The sequence below is a fragment of the Terrapene carolina genome, unplaced genomic scaffold (genome assembly GCF_002925995.2).
Source record: "Terrapene carolina triunguis isolate 2854851 unplaced genomic scaffold, T_m_triunguis-2.0 Scaffold31888, whole genome shotgun sequence".
Lineage (NCBI taxonomy): Eukaryota > Metazoa > Chordata > Testudines > Emydidae > Terrapene > Terrapene triunguis.
The window spans coordinates 264,529-285,777 of NW_020696239.1; the positions used below are offsets into that span (position 1 = coordinate 264,529).

General features: G+C 64.8%; 1 protein-coding gene across 1 annotated transcript in view; it reads right to left on the minus strand.

The window, feature by feature from the left end:
• LOC112125774 (cadherin EGF LAG seven-pass G-type receptor 2) overlaps window positions 1–21,249 on the minus strand; it is a 64,807-nt gene that overhangs the window by 706 nt on the left and 42,852 nt on the right. The window contains exons 12-34 of the mRNA XM_026663011.1: window positions 20,785–20,959; window positions 20,218–20,359; window positions 18,790–18,910; window positions 17,796–17,979; window positions 16,552–16,653; window positions 16,273–16,367; window positions 15,018–15,227; window positions 13,956–14,139; window positions 12,724–12,867; window positions 12,032–12,218; window positions 11,218–11,385; window positions 10,970–11,096; window positions 10,421–10,621; window positions 9,934–10,108; window positions 5,716–5,828; window positions 4,600–4,679; window positions 3,963–4,089; window positions 3,437–3,559; window positions 2,865–2,995; window positions 2,662–2,750; window positions 2,222–2,392; window positions 1,559–1,780; window positions 13–259 (exon numbers count right to left, since the gene is read on the minus strand). Coding sequence (XP_026518796.1) covers window positions 13–259; window positions 1,559–1,780; window positions 2,222–2,392; window positions 2,662–2,750; window positions 2,865–2,995; window positions 3,437–3,559; window positions 3,963–4,089; window positions 4,600–4,679; window positions 5,716–5,828; window positions 9,934–10,108; window positions 10,421–10,621; window positions 10,970–11,096; window positions 11,218–11,385; window positions 12,032–12,218; window positions 12,724–12,867; window positions 13,956–14,139; window positions 15,018–15,227; window positions 16,273–16,367; window positions 16,552–16,653; window positions 17,796–17,979; window positions 18,790–18,910; window positions 20,218–20,359; window positions 20,785–20,959 — 3,518 coding nt within the window. The remainder of the gene's footprint in view (window positions 1–12; window positions 260–1,558; window positions 1,781–2,221; window positions 2,393–2,661; window positions 2,751–2,864; window positions 2,996–3,436; window positions 3,560–3,962; window positions 4,090–4,599; window positions 4,680–5,715; window positions 5,829–9,933; window positions 10,109–10,420; window positions 10,622–10,969; window positions 11,097–11,217; window positions 11,386–12,031; window positions 12,219–12,723; window positions 12,868–13,955; window positions 14,140–15,017; window positions 15,228–16,272; window positions 16,368–16,551; window positions 16,654–17,795; window positions 17,980–18,789; window positions 18,911–20,217; window positions 20,360–20,784; window positions 20,960–21,249) is intronic.

A 21,249-nucleotide genomic window follows, 5' to 3' on the forward strand; every position in this document is an offset into this window, starting at 1 on the left:
GCACCTACTCACTCGGAGCCGGAGGAGTCCTCGTCCACCGTGCCGGCCTTAATGCTCATGGCGATGGGCGTCACCCCGTTGAGCTGCTCCTGCAGCGTCTGGCGGGGCCGCGGCAGAACCCTGCCCCCCCGGCTGCCCTCACTGCCCGTCGAGGAGCCGCGTGATGCCACCGTGCCCGGCGGGGGGGCCGAGAGCTCACTGGGTACAGGGCGGATGCTGTTCTCGCTGATGGTGGGGAGGCACTTCTTCTTCAGGATCCCTGCGGGGGGAGTTGGGGGGCCGTGAGGCTGGGCAGGGGGAGATGGGAGGGGCCGTGAGGCTGGGGCGAGGGGAGATGGGAGGGGCTGTGAGGCCAGGGCGGGGACAGATGGGAGGGGCCGTGAGGCCGGACGGGGGGGGGAGATGGGAGGGACCGCGAGACCGGGGCGGGGACAGATGGGAAGGGCCGTGAGGCCGGGGCAGGGGGAGAGGAGAGAGGCCGTGAGGCCGGGGCGGGGGGAGATGGGAGGGGCCGTGAAGCCGGGGCAGGGGGAGATGGGAGGGGCCATGAGGCTGGGGTAGGGGGAGATGGGAGGGGCCGTGAGGCCGGGTGGGGGGAGATGGGGGCATGTGGCTGGGACAAGGAGAGATGCTCGGGGCTTGCAGCCGGGGCGGGGGTGAGGGGGACCCTCCCGGTTCCTGTCCTGGGCAGGCGCCCTGTGCCGCGCTGCAGACGGAGGAATCGCCCCATGGGAGCAGAGCCGGCCCATCCAGCCTGGGCTCCCAGATCCTGCAGCCAGCGGGGCCGGAGCAGCTCCTGCGGCTTTGCCAGGCTCGCCTCACCCACAGCGCCTGCCTCTCTGCAGAATTGGTCAGTCCCGGCCTGGCAGAAGCCTGCGACCACCAGCTGCCACGCGGGGCCAATGCCACCCGGCGAAGGGCTGGAGAAGCCACGCCAGGCTCTGCTGTGTCTATAGGGGAAGCTCTGAGGACCCTCTCTAGGGTTGCCATATTTAAACAGTGAAAAAAGAGGACACTCCACGGGGCCTCAGCCCCGCCCCAACTCCTCCCCTTCCCCACCCCTGGCCCCGCCCCAACTCCACCCCTTCCCTGCCCCACCCCAACTCTGCCCCTTCCCCAAAGTTCCCGCCCCAACTCCACCCCCTCCCCTGAGCACCCTGCATTTCCCCTCCCTCCCGTACCCCGGGCTCTGGCTGCTGCTGCGCTTGGGGAAGTTGCTTCGGCCCCCGCCGCGGTGGAGAGCAGATTGGGGGAGTTGTTAGGTTTGGCTTTGCTGCAGCCACTCGCACTCGGGGTCCCCTTACCATGCCTCCCTATTTTCCTGGACATGTTCGGCTTTTTGGAAATTCCTCCCGGATGGGGATTTGAGGAACAAAAAGCCGGACATGTCCGGGAAAATCCGGACGTATGGTAACCCTACTCTAGCCCCTGGAGCACCCCACACCCACTCAGTGGTATCTGTGGAGGACCCTGCCCTGCACAGCACCCTCCCGCCAGCCTTGCAGTGCAGTGCTGGGCCCCCACCCCGGGGTGCGGGGGTGCTGGGTTCTCCGCTTACCTTTCTGGGGCTGGGCAGTGGGGTTGGGTAGCGGAACCAGCACGTTCTTGTCCAGGGCCTCCCCGTTCTCCCTGGGTGCCTCCTCCAGGGGTCCCAGCCACATCTGCCCTGCGGCCGGCTCCACCCGCAGCGTCTCGGGGCCGGCGTGCCCATCGCTCTCGCTGGCCGTGGTCACAAACTCCCCCGGCCAGTAGGGCTTGCCGTGGGCCGGCGGGTTATCCACTGGGGGAGAGCACAGTGAGCCGGGGACCCTGGAGCCAGCTCCCCACCACCCCGGGGACCGCTCCTGCTCACGCCGGGCAGGCGAGGGGAGGGCAGGTACCCAGCATGGGGCAGGAGCCTGATGTGGGGAAGGCACAGGGAGGGCAGGCGCCCGGGGTGGGCCAAGTGAGGGGAGGGCAGGCGAGGGGAGAGCAGCACCCGGCGAGGGCAGGGCAGCACCCAGCGTGGGGCAGGCGAGGGGAGGGCAGCACCCGGGGTGGGGCAGGCACCCGGGGTTACAGGACAGCCAGGGCAGGGGTGGAAAGGTGCCAGCCAAGAGAGCAGGGCGCTGCCCAGCCCCACGGCTTAGCCACCTCCCCTCCCAGAACGGGGCTCCCGGGCGCTGACCCGCTGTGGGGGCTGCTCCCTCCCCTGCGGGCAGCCCCCAGGTCCCGCCGTTACCTTTGGAGGTGCTGTGTGGCGGCAGCTTCTCGCCGGGGGGGCCCAGCAGGTTCTCCCAGCAGGGCTCCCCCGGGAACGCTTCGTCCTCGCTGTCCGAGGAGTGGGTGGAGGCGTAGGAGCCGCTCTGGTCGTCCTCCAAGGACAGGTCGCTGTCCGAGTCCGTGTCGTGCTCTGGGGCAGGGTCACACAGAGAGCTCAGCAAGGTGCCCGCGCCCCCACCCCCAGCCGGGCCAGCTCCCCACACCAGGCCACCGGCCTGCAGGGCCACTCCCAGCCTAGGGCATAGCCGGGAGGTGGATCCTGGTGCTGGGCTCCAGACACCCCCGTTCTGCCCCCGAGCCAATGGGCCCCTCCGGTGTGGCAGCCACCAGAGGATGCTGTCGCTAGCCGCCCGCCCTGCGTCACCCAGCAGAGGGCAGCACCGCTCCACCCCTCCTCACCGTTCGGCTGGTCCGTGGCCTCCAGGAAGTGGGCACCGGGGTCTGTCTGCCCACTGGGCACCTGGCAGCTCTTCAGCCCAGACTCCTCCCTGCAAAACACGTCCGGGACGCTAGAGCCACGCAGGGCCCGGCCACGCTGGGCTCCCGAGCCCCCCCACACGGCCCAACGCTGCCCCGGGGGACCCTGGCAGGGCGGGTGGTACCTGAGCACGAAGGGGATGTAGCTGTGCTGGCTCTTGCCGGAGTGCACGGTGCTGTACAGGGAGCCCGTGGAGGCACCGAAGGGCGTGTGGTACAGCCGGCCAGCCACATACGTGTTGTTGCAGTTGTAGGCCTGGGGGCAGGGGGCAGAGAACAGGGGGGCGGACAGTGAGTCACTGCTTCCTCTGACATTTCCCACTCAGCCTGCTGCCCCTCCCCTGCCAGCCCAGCCCTGTGGTCCCCCACCTCTGCCGGTGCCCCTCATTCCCAACCCACAGCCCCTGCCATCCCAGCCCTGGGGTCCCCCTAGCTCTGCCGGTGCCCCTCACTCCCAACCCGCAGCCCCTGCCAGCCCAGCCCTGGGGTCCCCCCCAGCTCTGCTGGTGCCCCTCACTCCCAACCCACAGCCCCTGCCAACCCAGCCCTGGGGTCCCTCCAACCCCCCAGCTCTGCCGGTGCCCCTCACTCCCGACCCGCAGCCCTGCCAGCCCAGTCCTGGTAGAGATGACGCCGCTCAGGGCAGAGAGCCAGGCCAAGGCATTAGTTACTCTGGCTGTGCGGGGCCGGCACTCACTGCGGTCAGGGTGGATTTGGTGGTGAGCGCGGGGTCTGTGCTGTGCGTCTTGCTGCAGCTGAACTTCAGAGCCTTCCTCACGTCCTTGCTGAAGACGATGCAGGCGAGGAAGATGAAGGGGCCCTGAGGGAGGGCGCGAGGGGCAGGTCAGAGCCTGCTGGGACTGAGCTGGGCCGGGGGGCCCGAATGGAGCCGGGGGGGTCCATGAGCCAGGGCCCCTGCCCCAACGTGCTGCCACGCTTCCTGCCGGGGGTGATGGCTCTGGGGGCAGGGGCCCGCACAGGGCTCCTCCAGAGGGGATCTCTGTGCCGGGCCCAGATCGCCCCTAGCCATCACAGCACAACCCCCCCCCGGCACCATGGTGTGAGGCCAGCTCTGGGCCAACAGGGCCACGCAGGGCTGCAGGGGCCTCCGGGTCACCTCTACTCAAGCTCAGCTTCTGGGCCAAACTGGGGAGACCCCCGCCCCCGCTGGGAAAAGGCCCCACCCCTCCTGGGGGAAGGCCCCGCCCCCTGCCCCGCCATACCTGGAGGCAGTTGAAGCCGGCAAAGAGGTAGTGGAAGAGGATGGTGTCGCTGTTGACGGAGAGCAGGGCCAGGAGCCATGTCGCGCTAACCAGCAGCAGCACCAGGAATGCCGCCCGCAGCCCCGACCTGCGCCGGGCAGAGGGGTCAGGCCAGGCCAGAGATGCCGACCCCGCCTGCACCGATCCCTCCCCTGCCTGCCCACACCACCCCGCCTGCACCGACCCCTCCCGCGCCCACACCAACCCCTCCCTCACCCGCCCCCACACCAACCCCGCCCGTGCCGACCCCTCCCTGCCCACCCCCACACCAACCCTGCCCGCACCGATCCTTCCCCTGCCCGCCCACACCAACCCCGCCCGCACCGACCTCTCCCCCACACCCGAACCGCTACCTACAGACCCTGCTGCACAATACAGCCCCCCGCACACAACGCCTCACACCCACCCCTGCAGCACTCACTGAAGGGGTAGAGGCTGTTCCCCCAGCAAAGCTGCCCCACCCCCAAGAAACACCCCCCAGGTTCCCTCCCCCTGGGAGCAGGCCTCAGTCAGCACTTCCTGTGCTGCCCCGCCAGCCAGGGCTGCCCAGCTCTGCTGCAGTGTGCCAGGCACCGGGGAGGGGAGGGGGAAGACTCACACTGGGCCCCTCTTCTCAAAACCCCGCTCCTGGGCCAGGCAGGCGGCTTTGGTGGCCAGGATATGGAGGAAGACGCTCATCTACGGGAGGGAGAGGGTGGGTCAGCAGTGCGAGGCAGGGCCCAGGGCCCCCCCTGCCCGTACCCATGGCCCCCTGCCCCTCCCCACAGTCTGCCCAAGTGGCCATAGCGCAGAGCCCAAGGCAGAAGTGGGGATGCGGCTGCCCCGGCACAAGCCACGGGAAGCAGCCCCCAGGTCAGAGCCCTGGTCCAGCTGGGCTGGGACACTTTCAAGGAATTCATGGTAGAGGGGTTCCCTTCCTGGCTCCGCATGACAGGAGGAATCTGGAGGCCAGTGGGAGGGAGAGCAGCAGGTCTGTTTGGCCCAGGCCCTTCCCTCGACCCTCATGGCTCTCCCCAGCAGGGGACCTCAGCGGGGAAACTGAGGCACTGAGAGGCAAAGGGGCCTGTCCCAGGTCAAACAGAAAGTCAGTGGCAGGCCTGGGAAGAGAACCCAGGAGTCCTGGCTCCCAACCGCCCTGCTCTAACCAGTAGACCCACCCCCCCCAGCAGGGATAGAATCCAGGAGTCCTGACTCCTAGTCTCCCCCCCCCACACCTAGAATGAGTGTGTGTGGGGTGGGAGGTGCAGCCCACATGGGTGAGTGCCGGGACCCCATCGATGGGGTGTGGGGGGGGGCAGTGTGTGCAGTGTGGGTGCAGGTAACGAAGCTGGGGCTGCTCTATGCAGGATTGACCAGCCGTGCCCGCGGGGGTGGTGGGGGCACCCTATGTGCGGCCCCTGCAACTGTGACGTCAGCAAAGGCTTCGACCCTGACTGCAACAAAACCAGCAGGGAGTGTCACTGCAGGGTGAGTGAGGGCGATACCACTGCAGAGGGACTGGGGGGGGGGGGTGCCCAGGTCAGCTGGGGGCAGATACCACTGCAGGGGGATTGGGAGGGTGCCCGGGCCAGCTGGGGGGAAATACCCTGCAGGGGGACTGGGGGGGTGCCCAGGCCAGACCATGCTGCTGTTGGTCTTGCTGCCCTTTGATCCTCCCTGTGTCTCCCCAGCCCCATGCACTAGCCTCTGAGACCCCCACTGCCCCCATATGCACCGAGACAGCGAAGGCGATGGGCCCAGCGAAGCTCCAGACCAGTGTGTCGTAGATGGAGAGCCAGCAGAAATCGGGGTTCCCGTAGCCTTCGGGGTCCAGCCCCACAGCCAGCCCTGCGAAGAGAGGAGCCGCATGGCTCATCACATCACATCCTGGCAGGGTACGGAGGAGCCAGCAATCCATGAGCCCTCAGACCGGGAAGGATGCGGTCAGTCTTTACTGAGTGCTTGGGAGCGGCTACCGGCGTCAATCTCACCCAGAACATCCCTATCCCTTATCGCAAGGTGACATCTGAGGGGTCGGATTGTGAGCCGGTCCCAACAGCCCAGAGAGACGTTAGCTAGTGCGAAGGGCTGGTCTCCAAAGAAGGGGTGACGCCCTGCCCCATGGGAGAGGTCCGTGGATACCAGACCTGCCACTGGAACGTCCCTACGTACCGTCAGCGAGAGGACAAAAGACATTTGTTCTCCCTCGTCCCCGTGAAGTGGAGTCAGGCAAGTGGATTCCTCCCAGCAGCTGAGTTTGCAGCTCAGAGCACATGGCAGGAGGGGGATCAAACCCCCAAACAAAAGAAACTTGGGATCTTTGTGCTGCTTGGACGCTGGGGTCCAAGTGTTTCTAGGCATAAGCAAGAGCTGCCCAGCTGGTTGGCCTGGGTTAGCCCTAAAGGACACATAGAGCTGGCTTCTCATAGAAGCCTCTATTACCTTTTGAAACTTAAGATTGGAACTCATTTGTGTATCTGTTACCTGCTGTAACCTCGTCAGTAACCCTCGTTACCTTTTCCTAGCTAATAACTCTGTAGCTGGTTTGTTAGAGAACTGGCTGCAAGCCTTGTCCTTGGGGTGAGATCTAAGGTGCAACTGAGCTGGGGGAAGTAGGGTGACCAGACATTCCAATTTTATCGGGAGTGTCCCTATATTTGCTTGTTTGTCCCGCGTCCCGACCGATGTTCGGTCGGGACGCAGGACAAACAAGCAATTTTGCCCTCCGCTCCAGCGCACAGGCGGAGCCCAGAGGGGCTCGTGCCACCCCCCCCGCCCCGACTCCGCTCCCTCCTTCCCCCATCGGATCCCTTCCCAAATCCCCACCCTGGACCCGCCCCCAGCCCCGCCCCCTCACTGCCCCATTGGATCCCTCCCCAAATCCCCGCCCTGGCCCCGCCTCTTCCCCAAGCATGCCGCATTCCTCCTCCCTCCCAGGCTTGCGCTGATCAGCTGTATGGCGGCGCAAGCACTGGAGGGAGGGGGTGACACCAGCGTGCGTTGCACGGCCATGAAGAAGGTAGGACCAGGGCGGGGATTTGGGGAGGACAAAATTGCTTGTTTGTCCAGTGTCTCAAGCTGCGTGAAGGTGGGAGAGGCACCCGGTGTGACGTTATTGATGTAATCTGGGACCATATAGATCATTGTTGCAACCAAGGTCCTGTAGTGGCACCCAGATCTTGTGTAAAGGGGGTCAAATGGGGTGTCTAAGACAAGGTTATGAATTACTGGTTATAATTATGCTGTCTGTATGTGTGTATCAATTTTGTAGTTGAAGTTAGGAATATTGGCTCTATACTGTCTGTACTTCAAACTTATGCTAGGCTGCTGGGTGACATCCCAGACAAATTGGTGTTAGCTCTGCCTAGTCTGCTTGATGGCCCATTATAGATTCATAGATTCATAGATTCTAGGACTGGAAGGGACCTCGAGAGGTCATCGAGTCCAGTCCCCTGCCCGCATGGCAGGACCAAATACTGTCTAGACCATCCCTGATAGACATTTATCTAACCTACTCTTAAATATCTCCAGAGATGGAGATTCCACAACCTCCCTAGGCAATTTATTCCAGTGTTTAACCACCCTGACAGTTAGGAACTTTTTCCTAATGTCCAACCTAGACCTCCCTTGCTGCAGTTTAAGCCCATTGCTTCTTGTTCTATCCTCAGAGGCTAAGGTGAACAAGTTTTCTCCCTCCTCCTTATGACACCCTTTTAGATACCTGAAAACTGCTATCATGTCCCCTCTCAGTCTTCTCTTTTCCAAACTAAACAAACCCAATTCTTTCAGCCTTGCTTCATAGGTCATGTTCTCAAGACCTTTAATCATTCTTGTTGCTCTTCTCTGGACCCTTTCCAATTTCTCCACATCTTTCTTGAAATGCGGTGCCCAGAACTGGACACAATACTCCAGCTGAGGCCTAACCAGAGCAGAGTAGAGCGGAAGAATGACTTCTCGTGTCTTGCTCACAACACACCTGTTAATACATCCCAGAATCACGTTTGCTTTTTTTGCAACAGCATCACACTGTTGACTCATATTTAGCTTGTGGTCCACTATAACCCCTAGATCCCTTTCTGCCGTACTCCTTCCTAGACAGTCTCTTCCCATTCTGTATGTGTGAAACTGATTTTTTCTTCCTAAGTGGAGCACTTTGCATTTGTCTTTGTTAAACTTCATCCTGTTTAACTCAGACCATTTCTCCAATTTGTCCAGATCATTTTGAATTATGACCCTGTCCTCCAAAGCAGTTGCAATCCCTCCCAGTTTGGTATCATCCGCAAACTTAATAATCGTACTTTCTATACTTTCATTAAGGACCATCAGCTATACAATGGACCCATTGAAAGAAGGCAGATACGCCTTGTACTCAGCAAAGTATGCAGGGACTGGCCCATGTGACTCCAGACTCCATTTTGCTGTAATTTTCCACAGTAAGAACAAAGAGGTGTTCTTACACCTGGAAAAGACTATATAAGGCTGATGCCTCATCTCCATTTGGTCTTCAATCCTGCTTCATACCTCTGGAGGAACTTTGCTACAAGCTGAAGCTTTGAACAAAGGACTGAGGACCCATCCCAGCGGGGGATGTATTCCAGAGACTTGATTTGAACCTGCAGTTTATTCTATTGCTGCTGCAAGCCTGAACCAAGAACTTTGCCATTACTGTATGTAATTGATTCCATTTAACCAATTCTAACTCTCATCTCTATCCTTTTCCTTTTATGAATAAACCTTTAGATTTTAGATTCTAAAGGATTGGCAACAGCGTGATTTGTGGGTAAGATCTGATTTGTATATTGACCTGGGTCTGGGGCTTTGTCCTTTGGGATCAGGAGAACCTTTTTCTTTTACTGGGGTATTGGTTTTCATAACCATTTGTCCCCATAACGAGTGGCACTGGTGGTAATACTGGGAAACTGGAGTGTCTAGGAGATTGCTTGTGAGACTTGCGGTTAGCCAGTGGGGTGAGACCGAAGTCCTCTTAGTCCGGCTGGTTTGGTTTGCCTTAGAGGTGGAAAAACCCCAGCCTTGGGCTGTAACTGCCCTGTTTGAGCAATTTGTCCTGAGTTGGCACTCTCAGTTGGGTTCCGCCAGAACCGCATCGTCACACCCGGCCGGGCTGCCAGTGCCATGCCCAGACCCCGAGCCTGAGGGGCAGAGCTGCCGCCCACTGGCCCCCTCCCCTGGGGCGGCTGGCGGCCCCTGTTCCTCAAGGCCTCCCGTGTCCCCCGGCCCCTTTGCCCAGCTGTTGCGCATGCCATGCCCTGCCCCGAACCTCCCGGGGCTGCAGCGCAGGGACGGGCCGCGGGCGGGTCGGCGCTACAGGCTGTTCTTGTACGTGGGGACAGACTCACCCCACGCACAGGGCAACTTGGTGGGGTCACAGCGGCCGCAGGCTGAGCACGCCCCAGCCGTTCGCTTCCTAATCCCGGGGTGCTCTGTGCTGCAGGGCAGAACTGCCGCCTGCCTGAAATGCTGCTGAGTGGGCGGGATTGCACCAGCTGGGCATCTTCCCCTATGGGGGGAAGTGGAGACGAGGCGAGCTGGTGCCGGGGGGGGGGGTCGGGCAGCTTTTTTTTTTTTTTTTCTTCTCCGCCGCCCCCCCCCCGTTCCGTTTTTTCACCTTTGTCATCTGGTCACCCTAGGGGGAAGTGACTGGTCCTTTGGGACTGGGAGTGACCTGAACCTTGCTGTGATCTGTGGTGAGTGACCAGCTATCACAAAGGCCGGAATGCCCCAGGGGACTGTCTGTGACTCCAGAGGCATCCACACTAGATAACTGGTTGCTGAGGGCTCAGTACAGAACTCCCAGGCAGCATGGGGGGCGGGGGCGCCCTGCTCCTCCCAGCCTGCCGAGAGCATTCCCCTCGCTGTCTTGCCCAGCTGCTGACAGCGGAGACATGGGAGCAGACATAGCCCCAGCAGGGAGGCAGGGCAGCGCCGGGCTCACCTGTGATGAAGGCTGGCACGCCCCAGCCCACCATATAGTAGAAGCGCATGGGGCTGTGGTTGATGTCCCGCACCTCGGTCAGCATGCGGTAGAGATGCAGCGCCTCCAGCAGGAGCCATGCGAAGGTGCACATGTAGAAGAAGTGCAGCAGGATGGCAATCACGGTGCAGGCAAACTGCGGGGAGAGCCGGGCGTTAGGGAATGGGAGGAGCCAGCACAGCCAGGGAAAGGCCCCAGGACACCCCAGTTAGCGTGTGCCCCACAGGCTCTGGGGTGCCCTGCTGCCCCCAGCTGGGAGACTGCACACTGCAGGGCCTCCATGCCTGGGCTCAGCCAGCCCTGCCGGGGCTCCATGCGGAGGCACAGGGCCCAGCCACCGCCTGCACAAGGGTCACGAGACCGCTCAGCGCCCACCCCTGTGCCAGTCGCGTTGCAGGAGGGACCCAGGCTGGTCCAGCCCCCCCGCCCACCCTGCCCACAGGCTCACGGGGACGTCGGCCTGGTTGATGCCCAGCAGGAAGACGAGCTCGGCGAGGAAGAGGGCGGCGGCGGTGTTCTTGCGGATGCTGTGCTGGTTGGCGTGCAGGGCGCGCAGGCCAGCCAGCACCAGGAAGGTGAGCAGGAGGCTGCCCAGTGTCACGGCCACGGAGGCATAGGTGATGGTCTGCAGCGGCAGGATCTCCCCATTCTGGGGGGCAAAGGGGGGCTCGTTGAGCAGCAGCCAGGCACCATGGGCCCCGCCCCCCAACCAGCTCGGGGCTCAGAGATCACCATAGCCCCACCCTCTCTCACATGGGGCCTGCCCATGGCTCCACCTCCTTGGGGATGGGACTCCTCCCCCTCTCACCCCTTACACTGTGGGCCCACCCATAGCCCCACTCCCTGGGCAATGGGGCCCCACCCCACCTCTAACACTGTGACCCCGCCCATGGCTCCGCCTCTGGATAACTGGGCTCCTCCCCCTCTCACCTCTAACACTGTGACCCCGCCCATGGCTCCACCCCCTGGCTTGGGGCCCTGCCCCCTGCCTGCTCACCTCTCTCCTGGAGATGTCCATCAGCACAGCGAAACTGGTCATGTGGCTGCACTGGCAGCTGACATGGCTCTCGTTCCTGAAGACCAGCTCACAGCCCCTGGCTGACCAGCCGCCCGCCCCGCCAGGCCTGGGGAGCAGGAAAGCCGGAGTTGGGGGGGGCTCTGGGCTCGCAGGCCCTGTCACCTCACCAGGGTCCCCCAGAGACTTCCCTCGCAGGGGGCGGGCTGGGCCCGGCCGGGGGTACTCACAGCATGGAGTGGTTCCAGAAGACGCAGATGGGCTTGGAGCGCTCCTCCGTTTCCAGCAGCCGGAACTGCACGGTGACGGGCTTCTCCAGCGCCTGCGGTCCCCGCTGCTCCTCGGCGTGCACGCTGATGCTCACCACCGGCGTGTTGATGACGGGCCGTTTGGGGACCCTGCAGGAACAGCCGGGGCCATGGGACCCAGCGCCACGCGTCCGCCTCACCTCGGCCCCAAGGACCGGGACCTGTGTGCTCCGCCCACCCCAGCTACCTGCCCCCCGTCTGCGCCCCCTGTGCCTCTGCCCCCCTACAGCTACCTGCCCACCTCCTGCGCCCCCTGTGCCTCTGCTCCCCCCAGCTACCTGCCCCCTGCCTGCGCCCCCTGCGTCTCTGCTCCCCCAGCTACCTGCCCCCCGCCTGCGCCCCCTGTGTCTCTGCTCCCCCCAGCTACCTGCCCCCCGCCTGCACCCCCTGTGTCTCTGCTCCCCCCAGCTACTTGCCCCCACCTGCGCCCCCTGTGTCTCTGCTCCCTCCAGGTACCTGCCCCCACCTGCGCCCCCTGTGTCTCTGCCCCCCACAGCTACCTGCCCCTGCCTGCGCTCCTGTGCCACAGCTACCTGCCAGAGGAGATGGGGGGAGGGTCCCAACCCAGTTCCTAGCAGGGCCGTGGAGACCGAGCTCCCCTGGGGACCCCGCAGGGCAGGGCCATGGCATGTTGGCTGAGGGTAAACAGGGGCCTTCACTGCCTCTCCCTGCCCGCCCCCGCCGGCTCCTCTCCCCAGCGCCCCTCCCGGGCTCCTTTCCCCAGCGCTGTGGGTACCGCAGGCTCCGCTTGTCCGTGTCGTACTGCTCCGGCAGCAGCCCTGCCAGCGTGCGGTAGATAATCACGCTCGCCACAGCCTGGCCCTCACTCAGGTTCGGATGCCTCTTGTGCCTGGTCACCAGTGACGGCTCCTCCTCCTTCTCTGCAGAGCTGGGGGGCTGCTTGGCACTGCCCATGGGGGGGTCTGGAGGTAGAATCAGGGTAGGTGAGAGCTGGGCCGGACCTTGCTCCTGCGAAGGCAGCAAACACCCAGGCGAGGACCAGTCCCACCGCACTCCCTGCACTACAGGCCGGTGCCCGCAGAGAGCGCCAGGCTGTGCCATGTTCCCCCAGGGCTGCAGCGGGTTTAGGATTACAGCCCAGCCCTGGGCTCCCCCCAGCTCTGCTGGTGCCCCGGGCTCCCCCCAGCTCTGCCAGTGCCCCTCACTCCCCACCTGCTGCCCCCTCAATCCCAGCCCTGGGCTCCCCCCAGCTCTGCCAGTGCCCCTCACTCCCCACCTGCTGCCCCCTCAATCCCAGCCCTGGGCTCCCCCCAGCTCTGCCGATGCCCCTCACTCCCGACCTGCTGGCCCCTCAATTCCAGCCCAGGGCTCCCCCTCCAGCCCTCCCTCAATCCTGGGCTCCCCATAGGTGCTGCCCAGCTCCACCCCCTGCTGGCGCCCCCCGGTGGGGCACTGCCGCTGACTCACCTTTGCCCTCGGGCGCCCGGAAGACGGTTTTGGGGAGGATGACGGTGGTTTCCAGGTCTGCGGGCTTCTCGCCCCGCAGCGCCTCGTAGTGGGGCAGCTTGGCGCCAGCGAAGTTCCCCTTGTCCAGCCGCACTACGGAGATGACTGGCAGAGAGACCCCCCATGAGGGACTGGGCCTGCCGATGGCACAGCCTGCCCCCGTCGAGCTCACCCCACCCTCCTGCCCATGCTGGCTCCCAGTTCGGCCCCATCCACACCCTGCAGGGCTCGGCTGCCTGGACCCAGACCCCAGCCACCACCTGCTGCCGCCCCCCTGCACCACCACACAGGCCTCCCAGGCTGGGCAGCCAAGCCAACATATGGCAATGATTCTGGGAGCCCTGGAGACTCCCGGGCCCAGCCATGGGGGCGCCGAGTGCCCACCTTCCCCGGACTGGGGCTGCTCAGGAGCGGGCCCTGCGGGGGATAAGGCTGGGCTCCCTAACACGCTAGGGCTCCCCTTCCGGCTCCCGGGCACAGCAGCCAGCACCCCTTGTGGAGCCAGCGCCAGCTGAGCCATGATGCACGGGCCGGGGGAGGTGCCCAGAGAGCCCCTCACCCCGCCGAAGCCCATGAGCTGCCTGCTGGGGGGGCCTGGCTCTGGGGCTGGACAGGCCCCCCCAGGGCGTGGGGCTGCGACAGCTGGTTGGTCTGCGGGGCCATGTCCCCACCCTGAGCCCAGGGTGCCCTGCCAGGGCCAGGAAGCCATGAGAGAGCTGAGCCCCAGCTGGTTCTGCCCGTCCCTGAGCAGCCAGGGAGGGAGGAGTTCCAGGATAACCCCCCCACCCCGCCAGAGACAGGCGCGCCCCCTACGGGCAGTGCCATGCCTGCAGGTGGGGCTAGTCAGATCCGTGCCCTCGTCCTGCCCCATGGCCAGGCAGCGGCACCTAGGAACAGCGCAGGGTGCAGTGGGGTCGGCCCACTCAGCTCCACGCTTCTCAGTCCCCCACCCGGCCTCCGCCCAGCCCCACGCTCCTCAGCCCCCCACCGGTCACCCTGGCCCCCTCAGCTCCTGCCCTCACCGGCCATGTCAGGAGCTGGCTGGCCCTCTGCTGCAAGCCCCCAGGCCCAGACAACTGCCACCCTCACCGCACATGGGCACAGCCAGGCCCACTCAGAAACAGCCCCCCCCCACTTGACAGCCACGCCCCCATGCAGCGGCCACGCCCCCCACGCGGCGGCCACACCCTCACCGATGTTGGGTGTGATGAGGGTGAAGGGGCTCAGGTAGGTCTGGCGCAGGTTCTGGCCCAGGGTGCTGGCGTAATCCTCGTAGCGCTTCAGCAGCCAGGCCGTGCCGCCCTCCGTCTGCTGGATCAGCTCCCAGTGGCGCTTGTTGTTGGGGTCCAGCAGGGCACTGCCCACCCGCAGCAGGTTCTGCCAGGGTGGCACCATGAGCACGGGGCCCTGCTGGGCCGACACACGGGGCACCCCCGGGTCGGGGTCCAGAGCACAGGCCTGGCTAGGCACTGCGGCAGGCATGCTCGTCACCATGGTGACCGAGCGCCTGGGTCCCACCCCTCCAGGGCTGAGCCAAGGTCGCATTCGGGTCTCAGTGGAGCCATCTGGGGATCCAGTTCAATGGCTCTTATGCTGGCACCCAGCACCGTGGGGTCAGGGTGTCTGGGGCCCTGCCCGACCTGGGGGACCCACCTGCCCCTGGGGGACCCACCCAACCCCATGGAATCCGCCCAACCTGGGACCCGCCTGCCCCTGGGGGACCCGCCCAACCCCGTGGGACCCACCCAACCCTGTGGGTTCTGCCTGCCCCATCTCCCCAGCCGGGCATTTTGCTTGTGGGTGTGAGGGGGAATCACCTGCTCCAGGCCACAAGAGCGCCAGGAGTCCCCTGGGCAGCCTGCACCAAGCGACACTGGGGTCCCACATCCTTCCTGTCAACCCCCTGCCCATGCACCTGCCACCAGCCATGCCCAGCCTGTGTCCTGTAAGGCGTCACCGAGCCGCCCAGCCACCCTGTGCCCATACCCAGGGGCAGCCCGGACAGGCATGGCAGTGCTCAGAGTCTTTCCCAGGTTCCCGTGCCAGCTGCTTTACACAGGGTCAGTCTCCAGCTTGCCCCATGGGGCACACATGTGGCCCCAGCAGGGGAGCATCCTCTGATCACAACAAGCCCCCCGTGCCCATGAGCCAAGCTCCCTCCCTCTCTAGGCAATGCCACCTGAAGCCCCCACCCCTGTGCCTGCCTGGCAGGGCTTCCCTGCGCCACCCCAGCTGCTCTCCCGACCCGCTGGCACCTCAGTGAAGTGGATGTCCTGTGTGGCGGCCAAACCGAAGCCCTGCTGGTGGCTCTCATGCTGCAGGAGACGGGCGCAGAGCTGGTACGCCACCCGCACGTCGCTGCCAAAGTAGCTGGTTGTGTGCTGGGTGGCATTGTACAGCTGCAGGGCCGCCTGCTGCACCAGCCCCGGGTCCAGGAGCGACTCGTTCCGCAGCAGCCGCTCCACCTGCGCCAGGCAAGGCAGTCATCAGTGCTGGGCACTGGGGCACCGGAAGGGGCACAGGGGCATGAGGGGCCTCAGACCAAACATGGCCTGGGGGACTCAGGGCCGGGCACATGGGAGGCAGGGGGGCCTCAGATTGAATACGGCCTGGGGGCTCAGGTCCGGGCACTGGGGAGGCGGAGGGGCCCAGGCTGAACGCAGCCTGGGGGCCTCAGCACTAGGCACCTGGGGGGACACAAGGGCATGAGGGGCCTCAGACCGAATGTGGCCTGGGAGGCTCAGGGCCAGGTGCTGGGAAGGCAGGGGAGTCCCAGACCGAATGCAGCCTGGGCTGGGGAGAGGCCTCATGGCTGAGATCCAGCTGCCTTTGGAGCCCAGCTCTCATGATGCCCTCCCCAAGGATGGGACTGGTCAGTTTGTGGGAAAACCCCCTCTGATTGGCTGCCTTCCCCACTGCCCCGTCTCCTGGGGAAGGGCAGCCAATCAGAGCTGCTGCAGGAAGCTGGCAGAGCCCCCCCCACCCCGATACCTTTGCATGGGGGGAGCTAAACAGCCCAGCAGGTCAGGACCTTCCCCACAGTGAGTGACAGGGCAGCTCCTCAGCCCCCCACACACTTGTCCTGGGCAGAGGCAGAGAGGGGTGAAGACCCCTGAAGACGCCGCTGGCCTGGATGGGGAGAGGAGCCCCCAGCACCCCCAGCCTGGGAGAGGAGGTGAAGCCTGAGGGGGGCCAGGATGAAGTGTGGGGCAGGGCAAGGGGAGCCTGGCAGCTCCGATGGCCCCTGCGCTGGGGCTGGCCCAGAGCACAACACGACCTCGTCTAAAGCGCCTGGTGCTGGGGGGCCAACTCCTGTGGGGCTGCCCGTACAGGGAGCACCACTCCCAGCATGCACTGCTGCACCGCACCCCAGGCCTCACCTCTCCAGGTGGAGCAGTGCATGCTGGGGCCCCCTGGAGTCACAGCCAGGGCGCTGGGCGCTGCTGAGGGGCCCGGCAGGGCTGGGTCTGGGCTTTCCGGCTCTGAGGGTGCTGGGCAGACGCCACTTACCAGGCTCCGGAGCTGGGCGAAGGGCAGCGAGGTGCAGTTGAAGAGGTTGGGAGCCTGCCAGCCCTTGTGCTCGTCACAGTGCCGCACCGCGGTGCCTGCGGGAAGACAGCAGGGGTCACCGCGGGGCGCCCCGGCCCTGCCCACCCACCCCCTGCCACCAGCAAGTCAGCGCCATCCTGCGCCCTCAGCTCCTGAGCAGGCGGGCACAGGGCATCACGCTGCAGCCGTGGCACGAGGGCGCATCGAGCACCGTCTCCCATCGCAGCGGCACATATTTACCGAAGGATCCTCGGGGGCAGGGCGACGCGGCGGGCAGCCCAAAGCGGGTGCGGGGCCACCAGATGTTGGCTTCGATGGCACGGGGGCAGCTGTCGTAATTCACTGCATGGCAAAGAGGCGAATCAGAGCGAGAGCCCCGCGGTATCCGGGCAGGTGCCCCAGCTGGGCAGGTCCAGGGACCAGCTTTACCTCAGTGTGCTCAGGGGAGCCCTGGTTGGAGGGCACACGGGCCACAGGACAGCCCCGGGTTGGGGGGTTGCTATCACAGATCCTGCCTGGACAAGGGCCTGCCGGGGGGTGGGCAGGCAGCGGGGTCCATGGGGAGTCTGGGGAACAAGGGAGTCGGGGGGACGGGACATCACCCGGGGCCGTGGGCCACATCCTGGCTGGGAGACCTTGGCAACCGGCGGCCCAGAGACCCCCTTCGCCAGTGGAGGGGGCGGCAGGGGGCCCACAGTTCAGGGGCTACGGTCCGTTCAGCCCCCTGCTGATACTGACAGCTCCACCCTCCAATCCCAGGGTGGAGCGGAGCTATCCAATATGACCCAGCCCCCCAGCAACTCCTTTATTTCCTGCTGCAGGGTCCCTGCCATGCCCTGGGGACTGCGTCCTCCTATGCCCTGGGCGCCGGGCCTTGCCATGCCCTGGGGACCGGGCCACACCATGCCCTGGGGGCTGCACCTGCTGTGCTCTGGGGGCCGGTCCCTGCCATGCCCTGGGGACTGGGCTCTGCCATGCCCTGGGGGCCGGGCCCCACCTCACCCTGGGGACCGCGTCCTCCTATGCCCTGGGGGTCGCACCCGCTGTGCCCTGGGGGCTGGGCCCTGCCCTGGGGGCCAGTCCCTGCCATGCCCTGGGGGCTGCACCCGCTGTGCCCAGGGGGCCAGGCCCTGCCATGCCCTGGGGACCGCGTCCCGCTGTGCCCTGGGGGCAGTCCCTGCCATGCCCTGGGGACCGCATCCTCCTATGCCCTGGAGGTCGCACCCACTGTGCCCTGGGGGCTGGGCCCTGCCCTGGGGGCCGGTCCCTGCCATGCCCTGGGGGCTGCACTCGCTGTGCCCAGGGGGCCGGGCCCTGCCATGCCCTGGGGGCTGCACCCGCTGTGCCCTGGGGGCTGGGCCCTGCCATGCCCTGGGAGCCGCGTCCCGCTGTGCCATGGGAACTGCGTCCCGCTGTGCCCAGGGGGCCGGGCCCTGCCATGCCCTGGGGACCATGTCCCGCTGTGCCATGGGGGCTGGGCCGACCTTCGCAGCCGTTGGCGGTGACCTCAGCAAAGGGGTTATCACAGCGGTCGCAGCGTCGCCCGATGACGCCTGGCTTGCACTGGCACTGCCCTGTCTCGGGGTCACAGAGCCGTGCCAGGGAGCCCGTGGGGTAGCAGTCGCATAGCAGGCAGGAGTCGCTGGCCAGCGGGCGGTAGTGATTCTCCTGGGGGGCAGAACACAGGATGTTAGCCCCAGGGGGCAGCTGGCAGCCCTGGGCAGCCAAACCCTATCTATCGACCAGGCAGCCCACAGGCCGCTGCAGGACCCGATCCACCCATTGCCTCCCGCCCCATGGGGCTCCTCTCGGTGGAGGGGGAGTACAGCCCCCACCCATCCAGCTAAGCCTGGTGGCAGGACCTAGTTAGTGCCATGGGGGGGGGGCTGACTCGCTGAGACACGCCAAACTCTGCTCACGCATGGACCCCCATACAGCCAGCAGGCACTGCCACCGACCATGTCCCACTGCCAGCCCCTCGGCTGTCTATTGCCCAGGCCATGGGCAGAGCCATTCCATGGGGCAGGTACCACCAGAGCCCAGCAGCCCAACCCCACCAGCCCGCGCCCAAGGCTGCAGAGGGCAAAAAATCTCACAATCCACCTGGGCCCTCAAACTGCCTCATGAGAGTGCTTGTCCCAGTGCTGCTCAGCTCCGGGCCCCTGCTGGAGCCCTTCTGGGAACCCGGCGTGGGTGGGGACACAGGGCCCAGGGCCAGAGCCAAGCAGGGGGGCAGGGGACGGGCAGCACAGCCAGACTGCAGCAGGGGGCTGATGGGTGGGGCAGAAGGAGCCGAAAGCCCTGGAGCTAAGCTCTGGGTCACTGGCACTGCCCAGCAGTGCTATCCCCCCAGCTGGGCTGAGCACCCCCCCCCCCCCCCCCCCCCCCGGCACCCCCCCCCCGCCCCCCTGCAGTGGTATCCCCCCCAGCAAACCCAGGCTCCCCCCGTCCCCCTGCAGTGGTATCGCCCTCACTCACCCTGCAGTGACACTCCCCGCTGGTTTTGTTGCAGTCAGGGTCGAAGCCTTTGCTGACGTCACAGTTGCAGGGGCCGCACATGGGGTGCCCCCACCACCCCCGCGGGCACGGCTGGTCACTCCTGCGCAGAGCAGCCCCAGCTTCGTTACCTGCACCCACACGGCACACGCTGCCCCCCCACGCCCTCGCTGGGCACCCAGCACTCACCCGTGTGGGCTGCAACTCCCCCCCACACACACTCACTCTTGGCACTGCTCCCACACACGCCTGGCACATTCACTGCATACGCACAAAACACACAATGCCCCCAACATGCTACCAGACACTGGGCACACACTGCCTGCCCCTGCACTGCATGTACACCCAATATACACCCAGCGTACACCTACACTGCACACACACCCAACATACACTACACTGCACACACACACTCACTGCCTACATTTGCACTGCACACACACCCAGCACACACCTGTACTGCCTGCTCACACTCACTGTGCACATGTACACACATACACAATCACCACGTAACCTGCACTGCACACACAAACACTATGTACATCAGCACTGCGCACACACTGAACACCTGCATGGCACACACACCTGCTATGAACACCTGCACTGCGCACACAGACACACTGACTGCATACACCTGCACTATACACACACACACACACAAAATCACTGAGTATACCCACATGCCATCCACACACAATTACTGCATAAATCTCTACTATATGCACACACACAGCGTACATGTGCAGTGCAAACACACACTCACTAAGTACACCTGTATGGCACACACACTGCATACGCCTGTACAGCACGCATGCACACACACACCCTGAGTGTACACTTACACTGCACACACATAGTCACTGAATACACCTGCATGGGGCATGCACACTCACATACTCACTCCATATCTCTGCACTGCACACATATGCACACACACATAGTGTACACCCACATGGTGCTCTCTCACACACATACACACTGCATACAGCTGCACAGCACACCCACAGAGTTAGGGTGACCAGACAGCAAGTGTGAAAAATTGGGATGGGGGTTGGAGGGTAATAGGAGCCTATGTAAGACAAAGCCCCAAATGTTGGGACTGTCCCTATAAAATCAGGACATCTGGTCACCCTACACAGAGTATACACCTGCACTGCATGCACACTCACTGCCTACACCCCACACTGCACACCCAGTACTACGTCCACACAGAGCACACCTGCACTGCATGTACACTCACTGCCTACACCCCACACTGCACACCCAGTACTATGCCCACACAGAGCACACCTGCACTGCATGCACACTCACTGCCTACACCCCCACACCGCACACCCAGTACTACGCCCACACAGAGCATGCACCTGCACTGCAGACTCCCCCCCCTCCCCCCACGTCCTGGCATCTCACTTGTTTTCGCAGTAGGGGCCGAAGTAGCTGGGGGGACACTCGCAGGTGTAGCCGTGAGGGGCGCTGGGCTTGCGAGTGCACGTGGCCTGGTGCTCACAGGGGTTGAGGGCACACACGTGGGCACAGCTGTCTCCATAATAACCTGGGGCAGGAAGGAGGAGACACCTGGTGGTTCAGTGTCCCGATGCCCCAGCGTGGGGCTCCCATGGCTGCCCGCCCCTGCTGGCTGAGGATGAGTGATGCTCCGAGCGTGCGGCACCAGAGCCAGGGTGGCCTTGGCCCCAGCTGTCCTCCAGGGGGCTGGCCAGCCATGGGGTGCCCCTCGCGTGTGATCAGCTCCCCACAGCTCCCCAGCCTGGCTGAGATGTGTCCCGCTGATCCCAAGGGGCTCCTGGGGGCTGTACTGGGGGGGGGGCAAATACCCCTGAAGCTGCACATGGGGCTGAGCCGATCCTGTGCACAGGGATCGCCAGGCAGCACGTGACCCCCCTGCACCCCCCCGGTGTGGGCACCGCAGGGCAGAGAACGCTGCCCTGCCCCGCCCCCGCCCAGCTCCTGGCCCCTCACCTGGGTCACAGCTGCAGGAGAAGCTGTCCCAGTCGTCGTTGCAGTAGCTGTTGGCTGGGCAGGGGCTGGAGTCGCAGGGGTCAGGGACACTGCAGCCACGCTCCACGTTCACCCGCTCGGCCTGGTTCACGTTCAGGGCCACGGCACTGGCCGCCGTCTCGCCAATCCGCACCCCCTGCCATGGCACAAGGGGCCCCGGTGAGCCTGGCATTGGCCCCGCACCCCTTCTGCCCCCCCCCGAGCCCCCCCCCCCCCCCCCCAAGAACGGGCCCACAGGCCCAGGGCCGGCTCCAGGCACCAGCACAGCAAGCAGGTGCTTGGGGCGGCCAACGGAGAAGGGCGGCCCATCCGGCTCTTCGGCGGCAATTCGGCGGTGGGTCCCCCACTCCTTCTCGGAGCGAAGGACCTGCCGCCGAATTGCCGCCCAAGAGCCACAGATCGCGATCGAGGCTTTTTTTTTTTTTT